This window comes from Episyrphus balteatus, chromosome 1 (assembly GCF_945859705.1).
Source record: "Episyrphus balteatus chromosome 1, idEpiBalt1.1, whole genome shotgun sequence".
Taxonomy (NCBI): domain Eukaryota; kingdom Metazoa; phylum Arthropoda; class Insecta; order Diptera; family Syrphidae; genus Episyrphus; species Episyrphus balteatus.
The window spans coordinates 163,803,919-163,829,024 of NC_079134.1; the positions used below are offsets into that span (position 1 = coordinate 163,803,919).

At 31.5% G+C, this 25,106-nt stretch overlaps 2 protein-coding genes across 10 annotated transcripts in view; one reads left to right on the top strand and one right to left on the bottom strand.

The window, feature by feature from the left end:
- The window catches only part of LOC129913752 (uncharacterized), a 123,264-nt gene that overhangs the window by 67,192 nt on the left and 30,966 nt on the right, over positions 1 to 25,106 (top strand). For 7 of the 9 annotated variants that reach the window (XM_055992638.1, XM_055992581.1, XM_055992608.1 and 4 more), the window contains one exon: positions 24,913 to 25,058. In XM_055992638.1, coding sequence (XP_055848613.1) covers positions 24,913 to 25,058 — 146 coding nt within the window. The remainder of the gene's footprint in view (positions 1 to 24,912; positions 25,059 to 25,106) is intronic. The other 2 variants (XM_055992600.1, XM_055992663.1) reach the window with 1 other exon arrangement.
- LOC129913808 (uncharacterized) lies at positions 9,506 to 10,076 on the bottom strand. The gene is made up of 2 exons (XM_055992677.1): positions 9,932 to 10,076; positions 9,506 to 9,869 (listed from the first exon to the last, which is right to left on the bottom strand). The coding sequence occupies exons 1-2, from the start codon at positions 10,017 to 10,019 to the stop codon at positions 9,538 to 9,540; spliced, it is 420 nt and encodes a 139-aa protein (XP_055848652.1). The 5' UTR covers positions 10,020 to 10,076; the 3' UTR covers positions 9,506 to 9,537.

A 25,106-nucleotide genomic window follows, 5' to 3' on the forward strand; every position in this document is an offset into this window, starting at 1 on the left:
GAGTAAACTCATAAAGACCAAAACAAGTGGCAACTAAAGTTTTCGGTGGTAAATAAAGGATATGCAAACCCTGTAAACAGAATTTTGCACTGTCTTAAAATGACCTAATTTATATCATGCTTTTTTTTAGAAGCTTAGAGCAAAAACTGTCTGAATTTTTACATAGCCTTGAAGTAAATTGAAATTAAACCTTACTTAATCTGGTTGCCCCAAAATTACTTGAAACAGTTTCCTTAATTTTTTTTATATCCCACACCTACCGAAAAGGCAAAACTGAAATAAAAGATTGTTGAACAGAAATTTTTTTAACAATAAAGCTCTAATTTTTGAAAAAACAATTATTTATATATGCTTGAAGACCGTAATAAATCGTTTTTGCCAAAAACTGGTCCCTAAAAGTTAAGATCAACCAAATCTGAAAAATTAAGGTTGTTTTTGTACTTTAAACAAGTGTAGCGTGTTTTAAATTCAAGTCCGAAAACAAAGCTTTAAGTAACTATTCCAAAAATCAGAACTTCACAATAGACAAAATGACTGTGTTAAGGGGTAATAACACTTTGTAAGCACGAAATCGAGTGTCATTTTCATCAGCGTATAAAACAAAGGAGAAACATTTTTTTTTCTTTTGGAGTTTGTTTAGTTTGTTTAAGTATATCAATAGGTAACAAAGTGTTATTATCCCTTAACTACCTGTGTTTGGTAGTTTTCAAATTGTACTTTTTTATTTTTTTTTTCTTCCTTTTAACCGACTTCCAAAAAGGACGAGGTCTGTATTTTAAAAAAAATTTTTTTTTTTATGTTTGTTACCTCATAACTTTGGACTGAGTAAACCAATATTGATAATTCTTTTTGTATTGGAAAGCTGGTGACATGTGGTCCCATTTCAATTTCGTTGTTTTGGAACTATGAGAAAATCATAAAACCCAGTTTTGATCCATGGAAGTCGGTTTTGTTTTTTTTTTTTTATAAAAATAATTATTAAAATATGGTTATTTAAAAAAAAATTTACACGTAGCGCAATGATTTTTTCGGTGGATTATGGCACCACAGATAAGGGGAACTACTTCTTGCGTGGAATAGAAAAGCCCCCAAGAGTATCATTGTTATAAAAAGTGCATCTCTGCTACGCCGTTCGGACTTGGCTGTAAATTGTAGGTCCCTTCAATTCTTGCACTTGCTAAGCCTTGCTCCTTCATGCAACAGCATGAAAATAGTTTAATTCTTTGTCCAAACAATTCAAAAGAATTTTTTGACAAGATTTGTATTTGGCCTGGCCTTTTGCATTAATTCTGGATAAATAGGCTACTAAGCAGAGGACTAAAAAATTTTGTGAATGGATCTATGAGTTTTACCATGCTTTATTCCGTAGTCTTTTTCGCAACAAACCATGATCATGGATTTCGGCAACAATATAACAAAATTGTGTCAAACCGTTCACAACGACCATAGACTTGATATTTTTACTTCACACATTTCTTTATGTTATTTTCCACAATGATGCTGGTGAAATTCTGTTTAAGTCCAAGTATTTATTTCGCATGAATGACATAAATCTGTTATAAATTTTTAAAAAGCCATTTATCAAAGCAAAAGACTTTTTATACCGCATGTACCTCTTGGGGTACGTGTATTGTCTTTTGTTTCAGAAAGGTGACACAGTTTGTTGACCTTATACAAACTGTTGTATAAATTGTAAATTAATTTGATGGAAAAGATTCAATTAGAATTTAGAACAAAAAGAAAACAAAACACAAGAAAAACAATAATAAATAAAGATAACATTTATTTTACCTACAAATAAAAACATAGCTCTGTATATCTGCAAGTATTGGTTTATTTACGACTACTACAAGGAGATAGAACTTAATTCTTAATACACACGAACAAGTAGAAAAAGATTAATTTTGTCTTTGAATTTGGTGCTTGTCTAAGTAATTGTAAGGGGATTGAATTCCTTTAACAAGTAAAACAACAACAACAAACATAAGAAAGCCTCAAGGATAATGCGGTGGAAGATAAATAAATTGGGTTAAAGTGTATTCATAAACCATTTTTTTTTTCTTTCTGGCTTGGTGAACCGCAGTGTAAATTATGTTTTCAGTTTTTTTTTTTGGGTCTTGTTGTGGGAGTCGTTGTAAAAGATAATAACAGATTATTATACGAAAATTAGCTTGTTCGAACGGTGTTTTAAGTTCAGCCTTAATGGAGTGGTTCCTTTTACCCTTAAAAAATATATTTCATGAAAGTGCCTAGACAGATAACGATTTAGAAATAGCGTAATAAATATTAATCTTTTTAATGAAATTGACATTCGGAAGAGGCTGCCTTGAATACGAAAATAATGTAATTTTATGTTGTCAATGAAATATTCTGGTGTGAAAAGTGACACGTTTTATAGTTTGCTATATAATAATAATAAGACAACAAATATTGGTTTTGGTTCAACAAATCTTACATATCAACTGCGTTGTTTATTATTCAAAGTTTCAGTATTTTTGTGGTAAGGAAATAAGCAAGTAAATAAATTTTTTTAATTGTCTAATAATTTCATTTTAATGATTTCGGAAATTAGATTTTAGTACAGCAATTAAAATATATATACACCTTGAAAATGAATAATTTAAATAGAGTTTTAATGAAACATTTTAGTGGTCATAAAGTGCACAACAATTTTTAAAATATATTTTCTTTCTTCTCACGATTCGTATTTTAATATTTTGGCTTAAAAGAAATTTTAACATTTAAGTTAAATATTTGCATTTATCGTCTGTTTTCTTTTAAAACCTCGTAAAGCAACTCGTAAATAATTCTAATAATGTAAGAAAAGTGAGAAACTTGCATATTAATTCAATAATTTGACTAACTCTTGAAGAATACCTATAAATTCATTGATTGGGAGATTTTTTTTAAAGAAAAATAAATAATAACGAAGAAAAAAATAACAAAAATAATAAAAAATTATTAAAATTATTTTTATTTTAAGAGCCAATTTTTCAATCTTCTAATAAACAGTCAGTTAACTGTTAGACGAATAAAGTTATTAGGCTCATAAACAGTCAGATAAAAACATTTAATTTTTCAATCAAGAATAATTTATTCTACAGAATAACAAAAAAAAATTGTCAAATTCAAAAATATTTAAAATTAAACGTCATTTTTATTCATGATTGTTTTTGTTTTCTTGTGTTTCACTGTATTTTGTTTTAAATACTTTCAAAACAGCTTTGACAACTGACACAATATTTTTGTTGAGATTATTCCTTAGAATAATTTTTATTCGTCTCCGAAAGAAGCAGATAGTTTTATTCTTAGGAATAAGCTATATCTGCTTGTTGAAAAATTGATTTTTTCTCTATCCTTAGGAATAAGTACTAACTGACTGTTTAACTGACTATTGAAAAATTGGCCCTTAAGTGGAGTAAGCTTATATTGAAAAATAAATAATATCACATTAATTTCATAAAAACATTAAATTTTTTTGTTCAATGGAGAATTTCCGAATATATTTGAAAAAGAAACCCAACATCGATATAAATGAGACATTTATTTCAGACAGGGCATCAGTCCATGATAACAAATATAGAATTTTTTTTCTCAAAGAATCATCCCCGGAACCTGCTATGATGATTCTTATAATAAATTGGAAATTCTAAAGTGTTTGGAGTCGATAACAAATTCTATTAATATTCTTATTCATGGAACGAGAATCACTTTTTTAGACTTTATTCGATTTACCTGAATAAATTTTTCTTATTTTGTGGCCTGCTTTTTTTGTCAAAATTGATCTTTGAGAAGCTATGTAACTAAAACCAAACTAAATAAAATTTGGACCAATACCCTTTACTGTTTTGAATTTATTCTGCTAAGAAAAGAATCATTAAATTTTTAAGATCTGAAAACATCTTTCTTATTAGAGAAATTGACTTGAACCTCATAATGAAAAAAAAAAAACAATTTCATACAGGCTGCACAATTTGATTTATTTTTTTAATTTGGTTCTTTTTTCACATTATTCAGTTTTCTTTTTTAATTTCTTTTCCTAACATTGCCGAAAAAAGGCACTTTGAAACAAGATGATTCTCACTTTAAAGCCTATCTGTTTAAAACAATAAGAATTTTTATTAAAATAAATGGAATCCGTTTAAATTCTGTTAAATTTAAAATCATCTTCTTTTCATTTTAAAAGGGGATTTTCTTTTAAGAAAACTCGACTAAAAATGCAAAACATTTCTTATCAATTCTATGTGCATATATTATTAATTTATATTCAAAGATTTTCTTCAAAAAAAGGGTATCATTTCAAAGTAATGTGAAAATCTGCTAAAAAAAAATTCATGTTTGCTGATTAATTTTTTGCCAGATTGATTGTGTATTTGCTTGGAAATTGGAACAACATAGTAAAAGTTAATAATGATAGTTAGATCAATGCACCAAAAACATTAAAAAATTTATTGAATTTTTGTACAGTGCTATTATTTTATTTTTCAAGTTGAAACTTCTCATATTTTTTAATTTTTAAAATTTTCAAAATGTTTCCATAACATTAACAAATTTGACCCTTAATGAGCAACTTCATTTTCATAAAATTATCTGCTTCAGGAGTCTGAAAAAATCATCCCACCAAAAAATAGAAGCGATCTAAGTAAATTCAATCAGAAACCTTTTGATTTTAAATGCCTACCCTTTACATTGAATGGAAATTTATTTTTAATTTAAAAGTCGTCACATAAATAAATAACCTGTTTTAACGTTTAAAAATAAAATGATTTTCTTATTAAATTAAATGAATTATTTTAAATTAAAACCTTAACGAAATTAGTGAGATTGGTCTAAAACTGAAGTCTGCTTTTCAAAGAACCATAGATACAGAAATCCACTTAATTTCATACAGATTCTATTTGTTTTTAGCAAGTATTTTTCCTCATTTAAACCCCACCTGATTTATATATGTATAAACAAAAGAAAAGCGAATCATTCAAACTCGTCATGTTGTTTTTCCAGACTTTTATCTATTTATGTTCCGGGAAGCTAAAATTAAAACTAATCTATATGAAAGCATATCATATAAATATTTAACACTTACCTATAAACTTTCTCTTCTCAGAAATATTTATTCTATTTATCAAATGAATATTCTTATTTGTGTATAATAAAAATAGCTATATGACAAATAAAAGTCACCAAGTCACTTTGAGTATGTGTATTATTTTCTTTAGAAAAAAAATATTTGTCCTTTTTTTGCCAATCCTTTTTTTTTTATAATAGCACGAGATAGTTAATGCTCAAGGACAAGGTAAAATATACAAGAATATAATGTATTTAAACGCCCTTGTCATTAATTCAATGCTTTTAATGAAATGATAAGCTATATGAAATGAATTATTATGTTATTTACCTTCATACAAGTTAGTTTTACTTTATTTTGGTAAACAACTTCTTATTTGAATTCCAAGTCAAGCAATTCCCATTTGTAGTTTGTAAATTTTTGTATTTTTTAATATTTTTGAGGCCATTACGCACAAGTCATTGAAATAGTTTCCATTTTAAAGGTCACACAAAAACTTTTACTGTCATGCCCTAAAAACTGCAAACACGAATCTCACTCTTAAAATACAAAAAGAAACATGTGTTTGGACAAGGATAAATTATTTATACCAACAGTTGAATATTCAAAATGAAAGTCATTAAAATTTCATGTTGAATAAGTTTTCACAAATAAAAAAAGGGTGACCTAACATATCTGAGGGATATTCCCATCTATACGCGAATATATTGAAAATGCCAAAAAAAAATCCCCTATAATCGATTTACATTGTGCAATCTGAAAGGCCTGTCTATTGTTGCCTTTAGCTAAATAACCAATTATTGGCTTTGCTATCAAGATTTTTCATTTCATTTTTTTTTTCTGGCCCAAATAAAAAAAAAACAACACTGAAACCGACAGATTATAACCATAGCAAACCCCACAGGGCTTTTATATCTGCTTATATCTATATGTTGGCGGTATAAAAAAAAAACTTTATAAATCATAAAATATTCACATCCTTCATGCTTAACCGAGTGAAGACCGCAAAGGATGTTAAGAATAAAGGATTTCAATTCCCAATTCGCCATCATGGTTAGTGGCCTACAAACTTTTGGAATAGCCCCCGTTCGAATACAATAGAACGATTTAGGCTATCAGAATTTCTGTATGACTTATTCTGATATAAAATGTTATCCATATCACATCAAACTCAAACCACATACATAAACATTTTGTTTTTTTCTTGGGTTTGGAGCACCGTGAAGCCTGAAAGGAGTCCTTTTCCTTCATATAATCAAAATCATATGGGGAGTAAAAAAAAAAAAGGTCGATTGTAATAATTTATTTTTATAAGTTTTTATTTGTTTGGGATGATTATACGCTTCTAAAAGAAATGCGAGTATAAAACCTTATTGGTTATTTGGAAAGTTAAGCGCAAAATTGTGTTTTTACAAAAGAATGGACAACACAAGACGGCCATGTCATATTATGGAACATTAACTGCCTTTGAACAGATCAAATATCCTTTCCAATATGGTTGATTGAATTTTTGCATAGCTTTTTTCTCTGTCTTTCTTTCACTGTGAAATCAGATAAAAACAAAGCATGCCAATCAATATTCAATGGCTCGAACTTTAATGATGACTGACGGGTGAGAAGTTCAATGAAATGAAGGAACAAAGTTTGAAGACCAGAGAAGGACCATAGAACTGCAAAGTTTTATCCAATTTCAAAACAAAAAAAATCTTTGATTATGCACACATGCTTGACACTTGACATCCTGGCTCTTATTTCTGATGCCTTCTTACGAAAACTTGTTAAGTGTAACTTAAGTTTTTAAGCTTATTTTCATTGAGACAGAAAATAGAAAATCATTAAGAAACTAATCACAAGAAAAAAAAAATAAGATTTCGAAAGTACCTACGTCACATCATTCATGTGTCAATAAGTCTATTTCACAACTTAACATGTTTCATCTAATAAAAACAAAAAGTTTGTTAGAAGTATCTTTTAATGAACTTTTATTTAAGATTGAGGGCAGTTAGATGAAGTTTAACATACCTAAGCATTAAATTTAAATATGTGAGCAGGACCTTAAATTAAACAAACAAACCAAACTTTTTTAAGCAGTATTAAATTGTTAAGCTTAAAAGTAGAGGAAATTTTTAAGAAATGAACCAAATTTGCAACTAAATCAAATGATACAATCAAACACCCCATTCAAAAAAAAAAATATCAAAAAAGTAAAAAAGAAATGTCCTTCATAGAATATCAACTTCTTCACTTCCGTTTAAAAAAAAAAAGATAAAAAGAAAAACAGATGTAAGAAATCATTGGGAAAATTTGACACATTTATGCAAATTTACTCATAAACAGTTTTTATGGTACAGTTTTTTTTCCTGTTTAGTATAATAACGTGACAAATATAGACGATTTGAACTCTAGATAATAGATAAAGATAAAGATTATGTTATGATGATGTCTTATCAGTTGTATGAATAAAACATGAGGATATTAAGGATATTTGAGTGGATAGAGAAAATATTATTATTATTAATATCATAAGAGAAAAAGATAGAAAAAGGCTTAACTTTTATATCTATCTGTTACTATAAATACATAGGTCTACCATTAGAGTGTCCGCAAGAAATCGATTTTCGAAATTTGGTCGGGGGAACCCCATAAAATGTTCCGCCTTTGCAGATTTTTAGATAGCCAAAATTTAAGCTCGATTGGATAAGTCTAAATGGTGCCGACACTCGCTCAAAGTATCAAAAATCTCTGTTTTTTCACTGTTTTTCGAAGAAAATTAGCTCTAGCTCCCAAACAGATGGGGTTATTTTGACTTTTTATATATTAAATGAAAGGTAGTGTTATTACACATAATTCAGATTCAAAATTTGTTTAGTTTTACAAAAAAAAAAAAAAATATTGTCATCAATTTAAATTTTCAGTACATACCTCAAAAAGAGCTGAAGTGCAAACTCGATTTCAAATGAAACTTTTTACTTGCTCAATAGGGCAAGTATTGGTTTCGTGTAAAAAAAAAAATTCGAGGTTTTAATCAAAACTAACATTACGATGATGGAGAAGCCCAAAAAAGTGGGTTTCGTCATGACGTCCGTCGGTCTGTGCGTCGGTGCGTCGGTGCGTCGGTGCGTCGGTGCGTCCGTGCGTCCATCTGTACAAGTAGCTACAGCCTAAACGAGTGGACGGATTTTCTTGAAATTTGGTATGGATGTTTTTTTCGTAATTTCCAAGGTTGGTTTTTTTTTGTTTTTTAATATCTCGCTTAGAACGTATACCTCCCATACAAAATTTTCGAGTTATTGCAATTTTCTCGAAAACGGCTCTAACGATTTCGATTAAATTTAGCACACGTAATGCTGTATATAGTTCTAACATAACTGCGTTTTTAGTTTTTCTCAAAAAATACGGATAGTGGAAATATGGTCTTTACATTTTTTTAAATCGCGGATGTCGGCTCTTCCCGTACATCATTATGGAGTTATTGTAATTTTCTCAAAAATGGCTCTAAGGATTTTGATAAAATTTTGCGTGCGTAATATTCAAAGTAATTGCAGTAAAACTGCGTTTTTAGTTTTTTTTTTCAAAAAAGTCAAGTAAAATAAAAAAAATTTTTATTTAACTAACATTTGGCCTCCATGCCGGCTCTTCCCCTACATCAACCAAATTTCTTAAAAATGTATATAGAGGCAGCTCTAATAACCTACAAGTAAGCTAACATAAAAAGGCTTTGAACTGCAAGAGCAAGTACGTGCGGCCCCAGTCGTGCATTTTATTTTTTACTATTTTATTTAAAAAAAAATCGAAACATTTAACAGATTTCTAAAAAACAAAATACTTAACATCGTGTTAAATTTCTTATACATAATTATTGAAGTAAATACTAAAAAATTTAATCAAGTGACTTACTTAAAGTAGTTTTGGAAGCATCAGGATATAATTTTCGGCACTCACTGACTACCTGAAGTACATATTGTTTTTGTTCCTCATCTTTAGTTAAAAGATTATTAAAATCGGTTATTAACTTGACTCCTCTTTCTGCCATGTCATTTACGACTTTAAGTGTTTTCACTTTCTTAAAGCCTTCTTTAAAATGGGGGTTTTCGGGCCAAAGATTTGGAGGTTCTTTGAGAAAACTTGTGTCTATTTTCAATCGGCCGAAAAAGTTCAATGTTTCTTTGTTCACAATATTTTTTAACCCTGCTGTGACAAATTGTTCAATTTCATGTGGATGTAGCTTTGGATTTACTATTCTGTTGGTTTCTGTTTCGCTGTTTTTTAAAATTATGTTGGCCATTTCTGATTTTTCGCCATCTGGTAAAGTTGGGTCAAAGAACGCCAGACCTACCAGCTCTGAACTCAAATACCATAAATGGTTTGAGAATTTAGCCTTCTCTGAAATATCTTTGTCTATCTTGCGGTATTCAATGCAATTAAGCAAAAGATCAAGATCTTGTTTAGGAGCCAGATAAGCTCTTGGGGCATTAAACCAAGCAAAAGTTTTTTCTTGTTGAATGTAAGTTTGATTTTGAAACTACAAAGTCAATTGGATTTTGCCCTAGTGCTTCTATCGTAGCAATAATTATGCGAGAAGCATTTCTATCAGATACCTTACATCGATCTAATAACATAGAAAGTTTCATTGTTAACAGCTCTTTCACCCCACGACTATACCTCATTTTCCTGCTACCCGATGGCCCAGAGGTTGCCTGAGATAGAGAAACATCCATTCTATCCCAATCCGCAGAATTCTGGCTATATACTTCTTCTTGAGCTTCCTCCTCCGTCCCCTGTGTTTCCGCGTCATCTTCAGTATCTTTTAAAATCAGTCAACATTAGCAAAGATCTAATTAAAATGATAATAATACTAAAGCTTACCAATATCAAATCTGAATTCTTCAATTCTGCGTTTTTTTTCAGTAATGGTCAAGGCATCTCGATGTGCTATATCAAAGAGATCGTCCATTTTCAACGCAAATTCTTTTATTTTATTTTTGGTGCTTTCAAGCGTTTTGTTTTTATTTCGTTGGTAATTTCTCCACTCATTGTAAAGTTTTTCTAATTTAACAATGGCATCTTTTTCATATTTTGTTTGAATTCTGGCTTTTTCCCAAAAAATAAGTACCTCTCGAATGACAAGTCTTGCAGATTCCTTTAAATTTAATTTTACAATTCGCAAATTAAAAAATAGTGTTGACAAAACTTGACGATTTGAGGGTAATTTACACCCTGTAATTTGATGAGACGGATAGCCTACAAGAAAAATTTTTTCTCGGGTGTTTGCTGCCAATGCCATATCAACGAACACAAAATATATCTGTGGCAACAAGGAAAAACAACATAAGTCAGTTTTTACAACTTTTCAGGAGAGCGTTTTGAAAGTTTGGCTTCCCATAAGGAGTCAATGCTAATGTCATTTTTCTTTTATCTGTAATTCATAAACCGCTTAAGATAAAAATACGAAAAAAATATGGTAGATAGAATCGCTTATTGTGCATCAGATTTTGTGAAAATCTCAATTTTGACATAAGTTGACTTATGTTGTTATTCCTTGTTGCCACAGATATCTGGAAAACACTAACAATTCTTAAAATTTCTTTTAATCTTAAAACAAAAACGCAACAGAATTAATACTCACATTTTATTTTAAGTTAATTTATTTTATATACAAAGGAAAATTAGCAAAAAGCGAGAGTTTATCTTAATAAAATTATTGAACTACCAACGAAACGACTCTGAAGCTTAAACTTCATAAAAAAAACAACAAATATGTATTTTACAACTGCATTTTATTTTTTTTTTTTCTATAAAAAAAACGTAAATAAACAGAAAAATTATTTCTCTAAAATTTAATTTTTTTTCTATTAAAAGCTTAAATCCTGAAAATTCCATAACACTTCGTTGAATATCTTAAGATTTGTTTTAGTTTGTCACGACAATTGTCAACATTGAGTTAGCCCGATGTTAAAGCACTCGCCTATCAATCCAGGCATAGCAGGTTCAACCCCCACTGGGTGCCCTTTTTGTTTTGTTTTTTTTTTTTTCAGTCAATTTTACTCTGTGCTTCTATAATTGATAAAATTATTATATATTATTATATATAATACGAGAAGCATTTCAATTAGATAGGTAACATCAATCTATAACATAGAAAGTTTTATTTTAAATCGAGTTTGCACTTCAGCTCTTTTTGAGGTAAGTACTGAAAATTTAAATTGATGACAATATTTTTTTTTTTTGTAAAACTAAACAAATTTTGAATCTGAATTATGTGTAATAACACTACCTTTCATTTAATATATAAAAAGTGAAAATAACCCCATCTGTTTGGGAGCTAGAGCTAACTTTCTTCGAAAAACAGTGAAAAAACAGAGATTTTTGATACTTTGAGCGAGTGTCGGCACCATTTAGACTTATCCAATCGAGCTGAAATTTTGGCTATCTAAAAATCTGCAAAGGCGGAACATTTTATGGGGTTCCCCCGAAAAAAATTCGACAAAAATTTTTTCCTATGGTAGCTGCGGTCACTCTCACAGGTAGACTCTACCTACATACATATATAGGATTTTGGTGATAGGTTGACAATTTTTGTTTTGATTATATTAAGCAGCTTCTTTTGTAATCTTATGTTTATTGGATTGTAACGAAGCGTTACATTTCTCTATATATATATATACCCCCGGACTATAAACTGAACTACTAACCGGTAGCGCCTGGACTATAAACCCATTCCACTACCATCACCTGCATTACCGAAATCGAATTCTGCAACTGTACGCCCGGACTATGAAATCCAAACAACCGTACCACCCGGACTATAAGCGTACCAACCATCACCACACCATCAATAGCAACAACAACAACATCTTATATTTAAGAATTATTATAATGTGTAATTTTGTACTAGAATTAATGTTTAGTTTTTTACAATTCACATTCAGTCTAAGTAAAAATATATGTAAGTAGAGGTGAAATTTCCGAAGAAGATGGAGAATCGTCAACCTTCAATAACAGAAGTAGTTCTCCCGCCGCTACTAGAGTTGAATAGCAACTTGGTTATGGTGACCGTGGTTCAATTTTAATTAATTGTTCCTATTTTCAATAAAAGTTTTTAGTTTTAATAAATAACTCTTTCACCCTCGTTAGGAGGCTGTGCTTTAGGGACTTAATTACTTCCCACTCATTTTGAGCCTGGGCTTTCGCCGAGAGTTATAGGTAGCGCTCTATTCACCCTCGTTAGGAGGTGTGCTTGGAATATTCCCTATCACCTTGGGCCTGGGCTAATTCCCACTCAAGGCAGGGCTTTTCTATTCAGAGCATGTTAGGATATATTATTATGTAATAAATAAAAAAAAAATATAATAAATAAAGAAAAATAAAGAAAGAAGAAATAATTGTAAATAAGAAAGTAGTTAGTTGATTAAAAGAATAAAGAACATTACTAATTGGAAAGAATTCGGTGTTTTCTCTCTAACTGAGTTTTTAAGATTGCTTTCCTCAGAACGAACCTTGGATTCCGGCGAGCTTACCTCAGCCCTTGAAAATTAAGCATCACAAATTGGCGCCCGAGCAGGGACCTTAGAAGATTCTTCCGAATTCTCACCGCCGCCGTCCGACCAAGAAATCTTCGACAGGTTCCACCGACCTCCGCTAAAACCGATTCCAATTACGTTCTTATCAACTAACCTTTCTTCCCCCGCTTCGCCATGCCCGACGATTTATCACCACCACCGTCCGATGAAGGAAATCCCTTCAAAAACCTTGGTTTTATCTACTTCATGAAGAAAACCGAACTTATTGAGATGCTGACAGCCCGAAAATTAGACACTGATGGAAACATGCAGGTCCTCCGGCAACGTCTCAGTCAGCATCTAAAGCAAGTACGGGCACACGCTTCCACGCAGAACTTGTGTGAACACTGGGAGGACCTCACGGAGAAAAGGCATGATGCCACACTCTCTGACGAAGCCAGTGACGTCGATTCTTCTAAAGATGAAATATCCGAAGTGTCAAATAATAAAGGTTTGAAATCTCCGATATTCCTTCAGACCACACTTCCCGTTCCACCCTTGCCCATCTTTCGGGCTACTCAGCCAGACCGATTTCAACTACCCGCCGAAACTTTCCTTGCCACAAGCAATCCTCCGCCAGTGCCTGTAAGCCAGCACTACCTTGCCGCCAACACAAGTCCAGACCAGTTTCACCCCGCAATACAGCCTCACTCTTCGAATCGGCTCATCTTGAGTTACGAGGCCGAAGTAATGAATACTGTTCGCAAGTGGGGCCTACGATTCGATTCCTCAGGAAATCCCCTAGAATTCCTTGAAAGAATCACGGAACTGACTCGGTGTTACAACATTCCGCCGAACGACATGTTGAGGACACTTCCCGAATTGTTCCGAGGCACCGCGTTGGAATGGTTGCGAATTAAAGGTGAAAGTTTCACTCAGTGGGACGATTTCCGAGAGGCTTTCATCCGCTACTTTTTACCCGCCCGTTACCTCCAGAAATTAGAGGATGAAATCAAGCGCAGACGCCAAGGTCCCCGTGAGCGAGCGAAAGATTTCCTTTTAGCCATCCAGTACCTCATCCGACAACATCCTCACATAACCGTAGCCGATAATGTTGATAGAATTTTCGACAATATGCGACCCGAGTATAGGTTATATATCCGCCGACGGGATTTCAACACTCTAGATGAGTTGATGGATATGGCAGAAGAGTTTGAATTCATCAAGAATGACGAACGCAATAGCCGTCCAGTAGTGTCAACAGTTTCAACAGTGCCTCCTGCGCAATCCTTTCCTCGTGGTCCAACCGCAACCGTTCCATACAACAGGGAAACTCACTGCTGGAACTGCAAAGAAAAAGGCCACCGAAAAGAAAGCTGCCACAAACCCTTCCGTCCCTTTTGCTCTTTCTGTGGTGAGGATGGGAGACTCACGAAGAATTGCAACTGCCGCCGAAACTCCGTAGCTGTCCTTACGTCGCCACCCGATCAAGATCCCCGATACTTCATGCCGATCACCGTAGAAGACCGAACCTATCAAGCCCTCGTCGATACCGGATCCACTAAAACCTTTGTTGGTCCTGAATTAAGACAACAGTTCATAGAACTAGAACTACCTGTGATGTTCAAGCACCAGGCAGTGGATTTAGCCAATGGGAACCCAGTTACGACCACTGAACACTATACGGCCACGTTCACCGTTGGAGACCTTAAATTGTACGGAGAAGCAACATTCATGCCCAACCTTACAGAAGATATGATCTTAGGAGTAGATCTCATGAAGCAGGCAAACCTTCAGGTCTTTCTAGGTGGCAAACCCGTTACTACAGGAAAAACCAACCAGTGTGAAAACTTATCAGTCTGCTATGTAACTTCGCACCTACCTGCCCACCAACCGCAACCGCCGTCGAAGCATAGCCCTGATATCAGCCGTAAACCTTTAGTCGCTGTCACTAGCCAACCACCACCGAAGAACAACCCGAAAGCAAACGTTACCCCGCCAGACGACCAGAACATACCACCGCCAACCACTAACGCACCGTACCGCCGAAACCAACCGAAACCGACCGCCACCGTACCAGATCACCATAGCCAACCGAAACCAACCGCTACCGTACCAGTTCGTCGAAAATATCCGAAGCCAGCCGTTGCTGCAGCAGGTCGCCAGAAAACCGCTTACCAGACCACTCCGAAGCAGAAAAACTCCACACCGAAACCGACCAGACCCGTACCAAAACACCACCATTGCGCTCGCAAGAAATTAAGAATGTTTGAATTTAAAGCCCTACCACCGGAAACTACCTCATTGCCCAACGATCCGTCACTAACTTTTGATCCTTTTGCGGGCATATCCTTGCGACAGAATCACCATCGCCAGCGCAAGTTCATTATTCAACGCCCATGGGGACCTGTTTTGGTGTTGTTAAACAGAAGCGGCAACCGAGCTTCACTCCGTTTTGGGGAATACCACAAATCCATTCCCATTCCAAAATTAATTCCTTAACCTTTTTTTGATTAAACTTTTTTTTATTTATATGAATTACTTTTATCTTCTATATCAAAAAAATATTTCATTTCGGCTTGATTAATCTGAATTTTACAAAATTTATAATGAACTATTTTTTTTTTTTACCGATAGGGAGACCTATAACAGACGAGAAGGTTCTCGTCTCCGTAAGAAAGGGGGGTGTGTAACGAAGCGTTACATTTCTCTATATGTATATACCCCCGGACTATAAACTGAACTACTAACCGGTAGCGCCTGGACTATAAACCCATTCCACTACCATCACCTGCATTACCGAAATCGAATTCTGCAACTGTACGCCCGGACTATGAAATCCAAACAACCGTACCACCCGGACTATAAGCGTACCAACCATCACCACACCATCAATAGCAACAACAACAACATCTTATATTTAAGAATTATTATAATGTGTAATTTTGTACTAGAATTAATGTTTAGTTTTTACAATTCACATTCAGTCTAAGTAAAAATATATGTAAGTAGAGGTGAAATTTCCGAAGAAGATGGAGAATCGTCAACCTTCAATAACAGAAGTAGTTCTCCCGCCGCTACTAGAGTTGAATAGCAACTTGGTTATGGTGACCGTGGTTCAATTTTAATTAATTGTTCCTATTTTCAATAAAAGTTTTTAGTTTTAATAAATAACTCTTTCACCCTCGTTAGGAGGCTGTGCTTTAGGGACTTAATTACTTCCCACTCATTTTGAGCCTGGGCTTTCGCCGAGAGTTATAGGTAGCGCTCTATTCACCCTCGTTAGGAGGTGTGCTTGGAATATTCCCTATCACCTTGGGCCTGGGCTAATTCCCACTCAAGGCAGGGCTTTTCTATTCAGAGCATGTTAGGATATATTATTATGTAATAAATAAAAAAAAAATATAATAAATAAAGAAAAATAAAGAAAGAATAAATAATTGTAAATAAGAAAGTAGTTAGTTGATTAAAAGAATAAAGAACATTACTAATTGGAAAGAATTCGGTGTTTTCTCTCTAACTGAGTTTTTAAGATTGCTTTCCTCAGAACGAACCTTGGATTCCGGCGAGCTTACCTCAGCCCTTGAAAATTAAGCATCACAGGATTAGGATACTTTTCTAGACTGTTAATATTCATAACCGAAGATAGAGAATAAAAATATCCCTAGTTGGTATATCCAATATCAAATCCTTTTGTTTAGTCTGAAGAACTAAATTTATAATTGTACCGTGGAAATTAGGTTTAGGAATTTTTTCAATTGATTTCCATTCCAAAACAGAAAGAAATTCTAGGATTTTTTATTCAGTCACTAATAAATGGATAAATTTAATTAAAGTATGCCGTTTTGTTGAAAAGAGCTAAAATTATTAAAATTGAGTTTTTCCCAAACGAGAACTTTACAAGTCGTCGAAAACGCAAACTAACATTTCATTGAAGTTAATTTTATTGATTTATTTATTTATTTCATTTCATAAATTAGATTACACACTTAATTTTTGCTGTTTGAACAAGAATTACTTTAAGTTTTCAACAAAAATAAATGGTTTTAATAATCAGGAGGCCAAAAAAAATCACTTTATATTACTCCCTTAGAAATTTCTTTATTCATCCGTTCCCAACTGCAAGTTCCACATAAGAACCACCCTAATGTACTATGTATACAGGGTGTCCCTAAAGCCAAAGTTAAAATGAAAACGGTAGATAGGGTAGGTGGTGACAGTTATTAGAAAAATAATTTAAAAAATCGTAGCCATATATTATGGCTGAGAGTTATGGGCATTCAAAAAAAAATTGAATGCTCTGTGACGGTCCTTCATATGCCGTGGCTACAAATCTTAGGTTTTCCCAATTTTTTTTTTTTTTTTGATACGGAACCTTGAATAACATTGCTAACAAATGCATTCAAAAATTTTAAGAAACTATCACTTTTTGCCCAACCAAGTACTCGAAATTTTACATGACCCAAATTCAATGAACCGTAGTGTAAAAAAAATGCACTACGCTATTTTGGAAAGTTACCATAAAAGTTGGCGTGTTCAATTTTCTTTTCAAAATTTGATAACAATGTGGAGAATATTCCATAAATAACGGAATCAAAAATGTTTTTCCTAAATAATCCGACTCTTTTCATTAGGTATTTTTCCCATATTAATATATTTTTGGACCCTTTCAGAACTTAAGTTGTACGAGTATATCTTGAAACAGCAAAGAGCTGATTTTTTAAAAATAAAAGAAGCTTTATAATGAATAGATACTCGATAAGTAATAGTTGGTAGGCCACGTTTTATGTTTATGAATGAAAATAGTAGAAAAACCTATACCTTCGGTCTTTTGAACATAAATGGCGACCGCAAAACAGCGCAAACCCAAAGCAGGTTCGTAATAAAATTTTTTAAAAGGGTAATTAGTAGAGTAACTAAAGCAAATTATTAGGGAACCCGGCCGAACAGCTCTGATTTTGATGATTTTTTTTCAAACGTAGGTAATTAAAAATACTTTAAAGTCTATAGATTAAAAATTGCCGGTGTTGCCGTATTGTTTTTTTTTAAATTAAAATTAATTTTTTTTTTAACTAAACCATTTTTTTTGCTTAAATTTCATAAAACAAATGATAGATTCTCTAGGTAATTTAAGGAAAATATATAAAAGGCAGTAAGGGACAATCTTCCATCGTTTAATCGATAAATGCAATTTTCTAACATTCTGACCTCAAACACAAATATTTTGAAAACAACGGCAACACCTACAATATTTTAAAATACATTTTTAAAAAGCCAGAAGCTCATTCTTATCTCTTAAATTTAAATCCACTAAATTTAATCAAGACTTTTTGAAAAAATGGTCCTCAAACTCAGAATTAAAAAAAAAAATGTTATTAGAAAAATTTAAAATGACTTTTTTCCACACTTTTTCTAATAAAATATGAATTTATTTAAAAAAAAATTTTTGGCCATAAATATTATCAGTTGAATTTCGAAGCAAAAAAGGTAAAATATATCACACTTTTGAAAAAACAATGGAAAATTACTTCAATTTCAATGGTTTTTTTTATTAAAACTGAATGTTTGCATTAAAATAATAATTAATTTTCTCAAAGACTGTGATAAATAGGAACTTTAAATTTTTGCTATTTAACTTTCAACAGTAAGGGTTATTAAATGAATAAAAAATAATTTTATGTTTAGATGTTAAACTTAAAAAAAAAAATAAGTTACATTTTTTTTCAAAACTTTTATTAAAAAAAGTTCTTCGAAAATGAAATACTTTTTAATTTTTTTCATAAACCGTAATACATATTGACATTTTCTTTTATAATTTAAAATCATAATAAATGCGGACAAAAAATTTGAAAATAAATGCATTTTATATTACGACCAAGTTTAAAAAAAGACATGTTAAAATTTTTTCAATAATTTTTTTTTTCAAAAATCTCAGTTCAATTACCATTCTTTCAAAAGCCGTTCATTCAATTAACTTAATTTTAATTTTACATATATGACTAAGCTTCTAGCTTTTAAAAAATGTTTATTTGAATATTGTAGGTGTTGCCGTTGTGTTCAAATATTTTTTTTTGTGTTTGAAGTCAATTAATAAGAAAATTGCATCTATCGCTTGAACTATGGAAGATTGTCCCTCACTCCCGTATATTTGTTTTCCTTGAATTTCCTAGACAATCTTTTGACATCAATTAATTTATGAAATTTAAGAAAAATTTTTGAAAAAAAATTGATTTTGTTCACAAAAATCTTCAATTAAATTTAAAAAATCAAAACGGCAACACCGGCAATTTTTAATCTATAGACTTTAAAGTATTTTTAATTACCGACGTTTGAAAAAAAAGATCATCAAAATCTAAGCTGTTCGGCCGGGTTCCCTAATATTGCCAATTTTTGAGCTTTAGTTACTCCACTAAATGATGTATTTGTTGTTGATTTTAATTATTGTAATTTCTGACTTCTCGTGAAAGTTGTTAGACCGATTAGTACTTTATTATTTTTTTTTTCTTCCTTGTTCCTTTCCAACTTGCATTGTGCTAAGTCAATACTTTGGGTGATTTTCTAATTGTGTTGGAGACTATGAAGAAGTATAGGTACACCTTCCATTCTTTCCCGAGAAGTCAGAAATTCATGCAATCGCATAAAATTCAGCATATTAAAAAAGTTTTAATGGTTTGCGCACTTTCATACATTTTCATATTGTTAAAGAGACTCACTAAACTGTCGGCCGATAAAAAATCTGTAGTGTGCGGGAGCTTTAAAGTTTACGGACGATGATTTTACGTGATAACGTCGTAAGAAAACAGGTTGTGTGCTTTTAAAATGAGTAAATTTAAGCGTTTATTTATTTCAAACAATCATAATTTACAAGAAAAAGCTAAACAAAATTAACTTTTTTCTTTTCTCATTATATTAATTTTTTTCTTTTAAAAGCTTACACAAAAAGACAAATATTTCTTCTTAATAACAAAACCATTTTTATAATGCGCAAAAAGTATAAAAATAATATATTGAAAACAATCATTTTCATCAAAAAAAGCAAAGAAAACATGAATTTTTATCTTCTAACGTCATTAATTCCATTTTTTTCCCAACAACCTATACAAAATTTTATACCATCTGAAAGCTTATTGTCTTAGTTCAAAATGTGTATATCGATGAGGTCTATGAGACATCTACAAAAAGAGCTACAATTTTTTGAACTCGATCAAATTTCATTAAAAAAAGCAAAAAAAAAAACATTTATTTTTATGTTCTCAGGCTATGGAATCAATTTTTTTGTTTGACAACCTATAAAAAAATATATACCATGTGAAAGCTTATTATTTCACCTTTCATATGACGTATCAATCTCATTTCAAAGATGCCTAAAAGAGAAGTTAGAATTTTTTAAAGTCAACCATGTGAGATTACGGCCACACTGGTGGCTGTTCGGGGGGCAACAGATCTCCACTGGTGTTTTGAGGTTTTTCGCAAGTTTCTTGATTTAACATTGTGTAGCTTGCAGTTAGTCTACCGTTATGTGTGATATACCAAAGGTTATTGTATCAGGATGCTCATAAAAGTTTAATAAAACTTCTATCTGCTCTTGGTCAAAAGTTATAACCTGTTGAATTCTAAAATTTTATTTTACCGTTATCTCAAAATTCTGTATACGAAAATGATTGAAACTTCGCACACATATAGTCTATCATTACTCCATATACTTTATTCCTGTATCTATTAAAGAAAAAAAGATAAAAAGAAAAAAACGATGAAAATCGGTTAAAAACGGTAAAAAATCGTGTTTTTTTAAAACTTGTTTCTTCCTTTATTCAGTCAAAACTCACTAAACGATTCCAAGTTTTTGCACATGTATGCATAAGGCCAAAACCTACATGTACCTATAAGTTTGAACGCTCAAAAAAAAAGCTAAAAATCAAAAATTACCCAAAAATACCTCTAAAAAACAAAGTGTTTTTCAAAAATTCATATTTCGAAACGCAGAGTGTTAGAACAAAATGCGTATCAGACACCTAATCTTTTTTTCCTCATCTTTCACCTGGCATCTTTAGAATTGTCAAAAAAAAATTTCCTTTACCCAAAATCATCATTTTGTCATAGCCCCAACATGTGTACAACGTTCAAACAAAACGTTATAGCTTAGTTTTAAATTTTTTTAGATTTTTTTTTTAAATGCAGTTATTCTTAAATTAATCTCATCTATCTATAGCAATCTATCAAAATCAATTCTCTACGACTTCGCGTTTAGATTTCAGCCCAAATTTCATCTTTGCGTTTTACCCCTGTTTACCCTATTAAAATGACGGAATTTTTAAAAATCCTTCATTTGGATTAAGCTTTAGGTTATTATCTTTCAAATAAGCTATAGAAGATTTTTGTATCTCTAATAGTTTATTTTTAATTTTTAATTGAAATTTTTTGCCGCACTGCGAAAGTGCAGGAGTGTAACGTTAGAAAATTTCTTCACTTTTTTGTGGTGGCTGCCGCATGGTTCATCGATTTATACATAAGACGTTATCACGTCAAAAGGATTTTCGTATGTGTATTTATTTTCGGAAAAGCAAAATACAATTTAAGAACAATCCGAGGTTAACCATTTTTTCCTCCATAACAAATATTTCGCTTTAGATCCTAGGGGGCATCACCGATTCTATGGAGGCTTTCCTTGAGTCTCTACCAAGTCGTGTTAAGTTTTATATGACCGCTTAAGATCCGTATAAAGTAAAATAGAATATGCCACTTAAATCAATTACTCCAGAAACTCCTACATTATACAATTATTTAACTAGATTTTACTTGTATTTTGTATCTGTTTTTTTTTTTTTTTATAAAACTTAACAAATTTTGTATCAACAGTACTGACGTCAATTTTAATGTCAACCTGAGTAAAAAGACTCGCCTCTCATTTAATACAATGTTTTTAACTAATCCTTTTTCATTTCTATACTAATGTAGATTTAATCATATCTAATTTTTATTACTTTTTAAAGTCATTTATGAAATTTACAAATTACAATTAAAAAAAAGAAATAAAAACTTTTTAATAATTACACGGTGTAACACTCAAAATATACGCGGGCGGAGACCTATCAGGTTTTGTAGAGCTAGTCGCACTGAATACGAAACGGTATTTGAAAATCCCCTAACACCCCCAAAATCTGGAGTTACGGGCAAAAAACGGTTTTTTGGACCTTCATCCATTGAAAAAATTCTAGCTTCGACAATTTTTTACCCATTTTCGATTTTTTTACAGTTTCTGATAGAAGATAAATATACTTTTTTAACAATGTATAAAACATGTAACTCGGTTAAACCACTTAGAATTTATAAGCTGTCAAAGTTCAAAAATTCAATTTTTTTTGTCATTTGCCCAACTTCGGCATCAATTTAAAGTATATGTTTTCAAAACAACATGCTATTTAAAAAATATATTCTAAAACTATATCTATTTCCCAATTGATCGAGGTATTTTTTATGAAAATCACTTCAAAATTGGCTTAGAAAAAAAAAATTTTCGATTTCAACCCAGATACAGAAATTGGAACTTTTAGGTATAGAACAAAAATGTTGTTTCGGCACGTAGTAGGATAAGTTGGGCGCCAGGATTTGATGAAAGGTTTTTGTAGAGGAGCTCAATACAAACATTTTTTTTCTTTGGGAGGGGGGTCTATCTCCCCCCGTTTAGGTGGGAGGGGGCATTTTTCTAAAAAAAAATTATCAAAATAAAAAAAAATTATTAAAAAACAACGGCAACACTTACAGTAATAAATGATACCATTTCCAAAAGGCAAAATTGTGCATTTAATTCTAATTTTTAAATCAATATAATATTCCCAATAGTTTTTGAAATAATCGATTTCAAAGTTAAAAATAGGGGAAAAAAATTTTTTTAAAACTCATTTTATACTATTTTTGTCCAGACTGTGAATTTTAGTAAATAAATTACTTAAACAGAAAACTGCCTCAATTGATTCCTTATCGAACCGTGAAAACTATATGTTTCTACGTCTTCTAGTTTTTGAGAAAATTGAAAAATAAAAACAAATAAAAACAAAAAATATTTTGAAAAAAGAAAAATCTGATAAAATAATTTTTCAATTTTCCCAAAAACTAGAAGACGTAGAAACATATAGTTTTCACGGTTCGATAAGGAATCAATTGAGGCAGTTTTCTGTTTAAGTAATTTATTTACTAAAATTCACAGTCTGGACAAAAATAGTATAAAATGAGTTTTAAAAAAATTTTTTTCCCCTATTTTTAACTTTGAAATCGATTATTTCAAAAACTATTGGGAATATTATATTGATTTAAAAATTAGAATTAAATGCACAATTTTGCCTTTTGGAAATGGTATCATTTATTACTGTAAGTGTTGCCGTTGTTTTTTAATAATTTTTTTTTATTTTGATAATTTTTTTTTAGAAAAATGCCCCCTCCCACCTAAACGGGGGGAGATAGACCCCCCTCCCAAAGAAAAAAAAATGTTTGTATTGAGCTCCTCTACAAAAACCTTTCATCAAATCCTGGCGCCCAACTTATCCTACTACGTGCCGAAACAACATTTTTGTTCTATACCTAAAAGTTCCAATTTCTGTATCTGGGTTGAAATCGAAAATTTTTTTTTTCTAAGCCAATTTTGAAGTGATTTTCATAAAAAATACCTCGATCAATTGGGAAATAGATATAGTTTTAGAATATATTTTTTAAATAGCATGTTGTTTTGAAAACATATACTTTAAATTGATGCCGAAGTTGGGCAAATGACAAAAAAAATTGAATTTTTGAACTTTGACAGCTTATAAATTCTAAGTGGTTTAACCGAGTTACATGTTTTATACATTGTTAAAAAAGTATATTTATCTTCTATCAGAAACTGTAAAAAAATCGAAAATGGGTAAAAAATTGTCGAAGCTAGAATTTTTTCAATGGATGAAGGTCCAAAAAACCGTTTTTTGCCCGTAACTCCAGATTTTGGGGGTGTTAGGGGATTTTCAAATACCGTTTCGTATTCAGTGCGACTAGCTCTACAAAACCTGATAGGTCTCCGCCCGCGTATATTTTAAAACCTCATTTTTGTAACACCGTGTTATACACTTACTTTACAATAAAACAAAATTTCACAACACAAATAAAGTATTACAAAAACAACACTGTAGTAAAAACTTTAAATGAGACAAATGCTTCATGAGCATTTGGTATTACTTTCATTATATCGATTGAATTTCTTAACTGATGAATGAATAATTTACTATTATTCTCTTGGGTTTTTTTTTTTTTTTTTTTTTTTGTATACCTATAGAGAAAAAAAAAGTTGTACCTAATGCCTACAGTCAATCTAAAAGGAAATAAACCTTAAACAAAAACAAACTAAAAGAGAAGAAAGAAAAACTTGACATTAGCTATATTCATATCATATGTAGGTACTTTCACTTCTATACACATTAGATTAAAGGTTTTTTTTTTTCAAAAAATAATTCCGTGACCAGAATATTTTGAAAATAACACACTCTCTACTATATCGAGTCTACTCTATGTGGACTATACTCGTACTAGCCTTTGTCTCTTTTGCCTTGATGACGGGGCTAATGTTAGGGAAAAAAAAAGAAAACTTTAGAGGCCAATAATTGAGGTGGACACAATGTGCTTTGCGCGCGATATGTGTATCTAGGGTATACTATAGACCACCCTCGAGTCTCCTCTAAACCCATTAAAACCACCACCGATCAATCAATAAAAAAACAAACCACAGAACTTCCATTAATCGGTTTTATAGTAGAAAACAGAGGTGCACTTGCAGTAATTCAGCCAGTAGCCGATTGTCCATCCTTTGAAACTTAAGGCTTTTTTGCTCTGTATCGTTTGTCGTTTGTCATTCGAAAGATATTAGATTTGTTCGCTGTGCAATTTTAATTGTTTCAATTATACCAAAACAGTGTGTGTGACCCATTTAATATAGTGTTTACACTTTGCATTACCACAACGCAAAAACACCACAGGACTAATTGTTGTTATTTGTTTGTTGTCAGAAGAAAGAAAGAACTAAAACAAAACAAAGCGCGTTGACGTTATTTCTTTCCATTTCCGTTTCCTTTTTAATTTTTTTTTTTTTTTTGCATGGATTGTCCTTAATCTACTTGCATCAGTTTTTCGATGAGAAAGTAAATACAAGTTAATTGTTTTGAACTCCCTACCAACCAACACCATGAAAAGTGCTTTTTTAATTATTTATAATTATTTTTAGTGCTTTTTATTAGCGAAAAAATCATTATATATAAACATTTTTTTTATATAAATATACATAAATGTGTGTAGCTATGTAGCAATGAATGGTAATTGAACGAATTCAAGTTACAGGGTTGTCCAGGATGTCGCAGGTAATAGTGAGGCTATAATTTTAGATCGTTTATCGCCTAGCACGCAGTATTCCATAGCAGTAACGGCTATTAGGCTTGGAAAAAAATATCGCAGTAGGCAAATTATATTTAGAACTCTAGGTAAATTCAAATATGCAACTTTTTTTGCTTATCTGGGACGTTGATAAA

Bases quoted from the DNA above. Each gene is read 5' to 3' on its own strand.
- LOC129913808 (XM_055992677.1), bottom strand. From the start codon at position 10,019: ATGGACGATCTCTTTGATATAGCACATCGAGATGCCTTGACCATTACT. The intron at 9,870-9,931 runs GTAAGCTTTAGT...TGATTTTAAAAG, and splicing joins AGAATTCAGATTTGATATTG to ATACTGAAGATGACGCGGAA.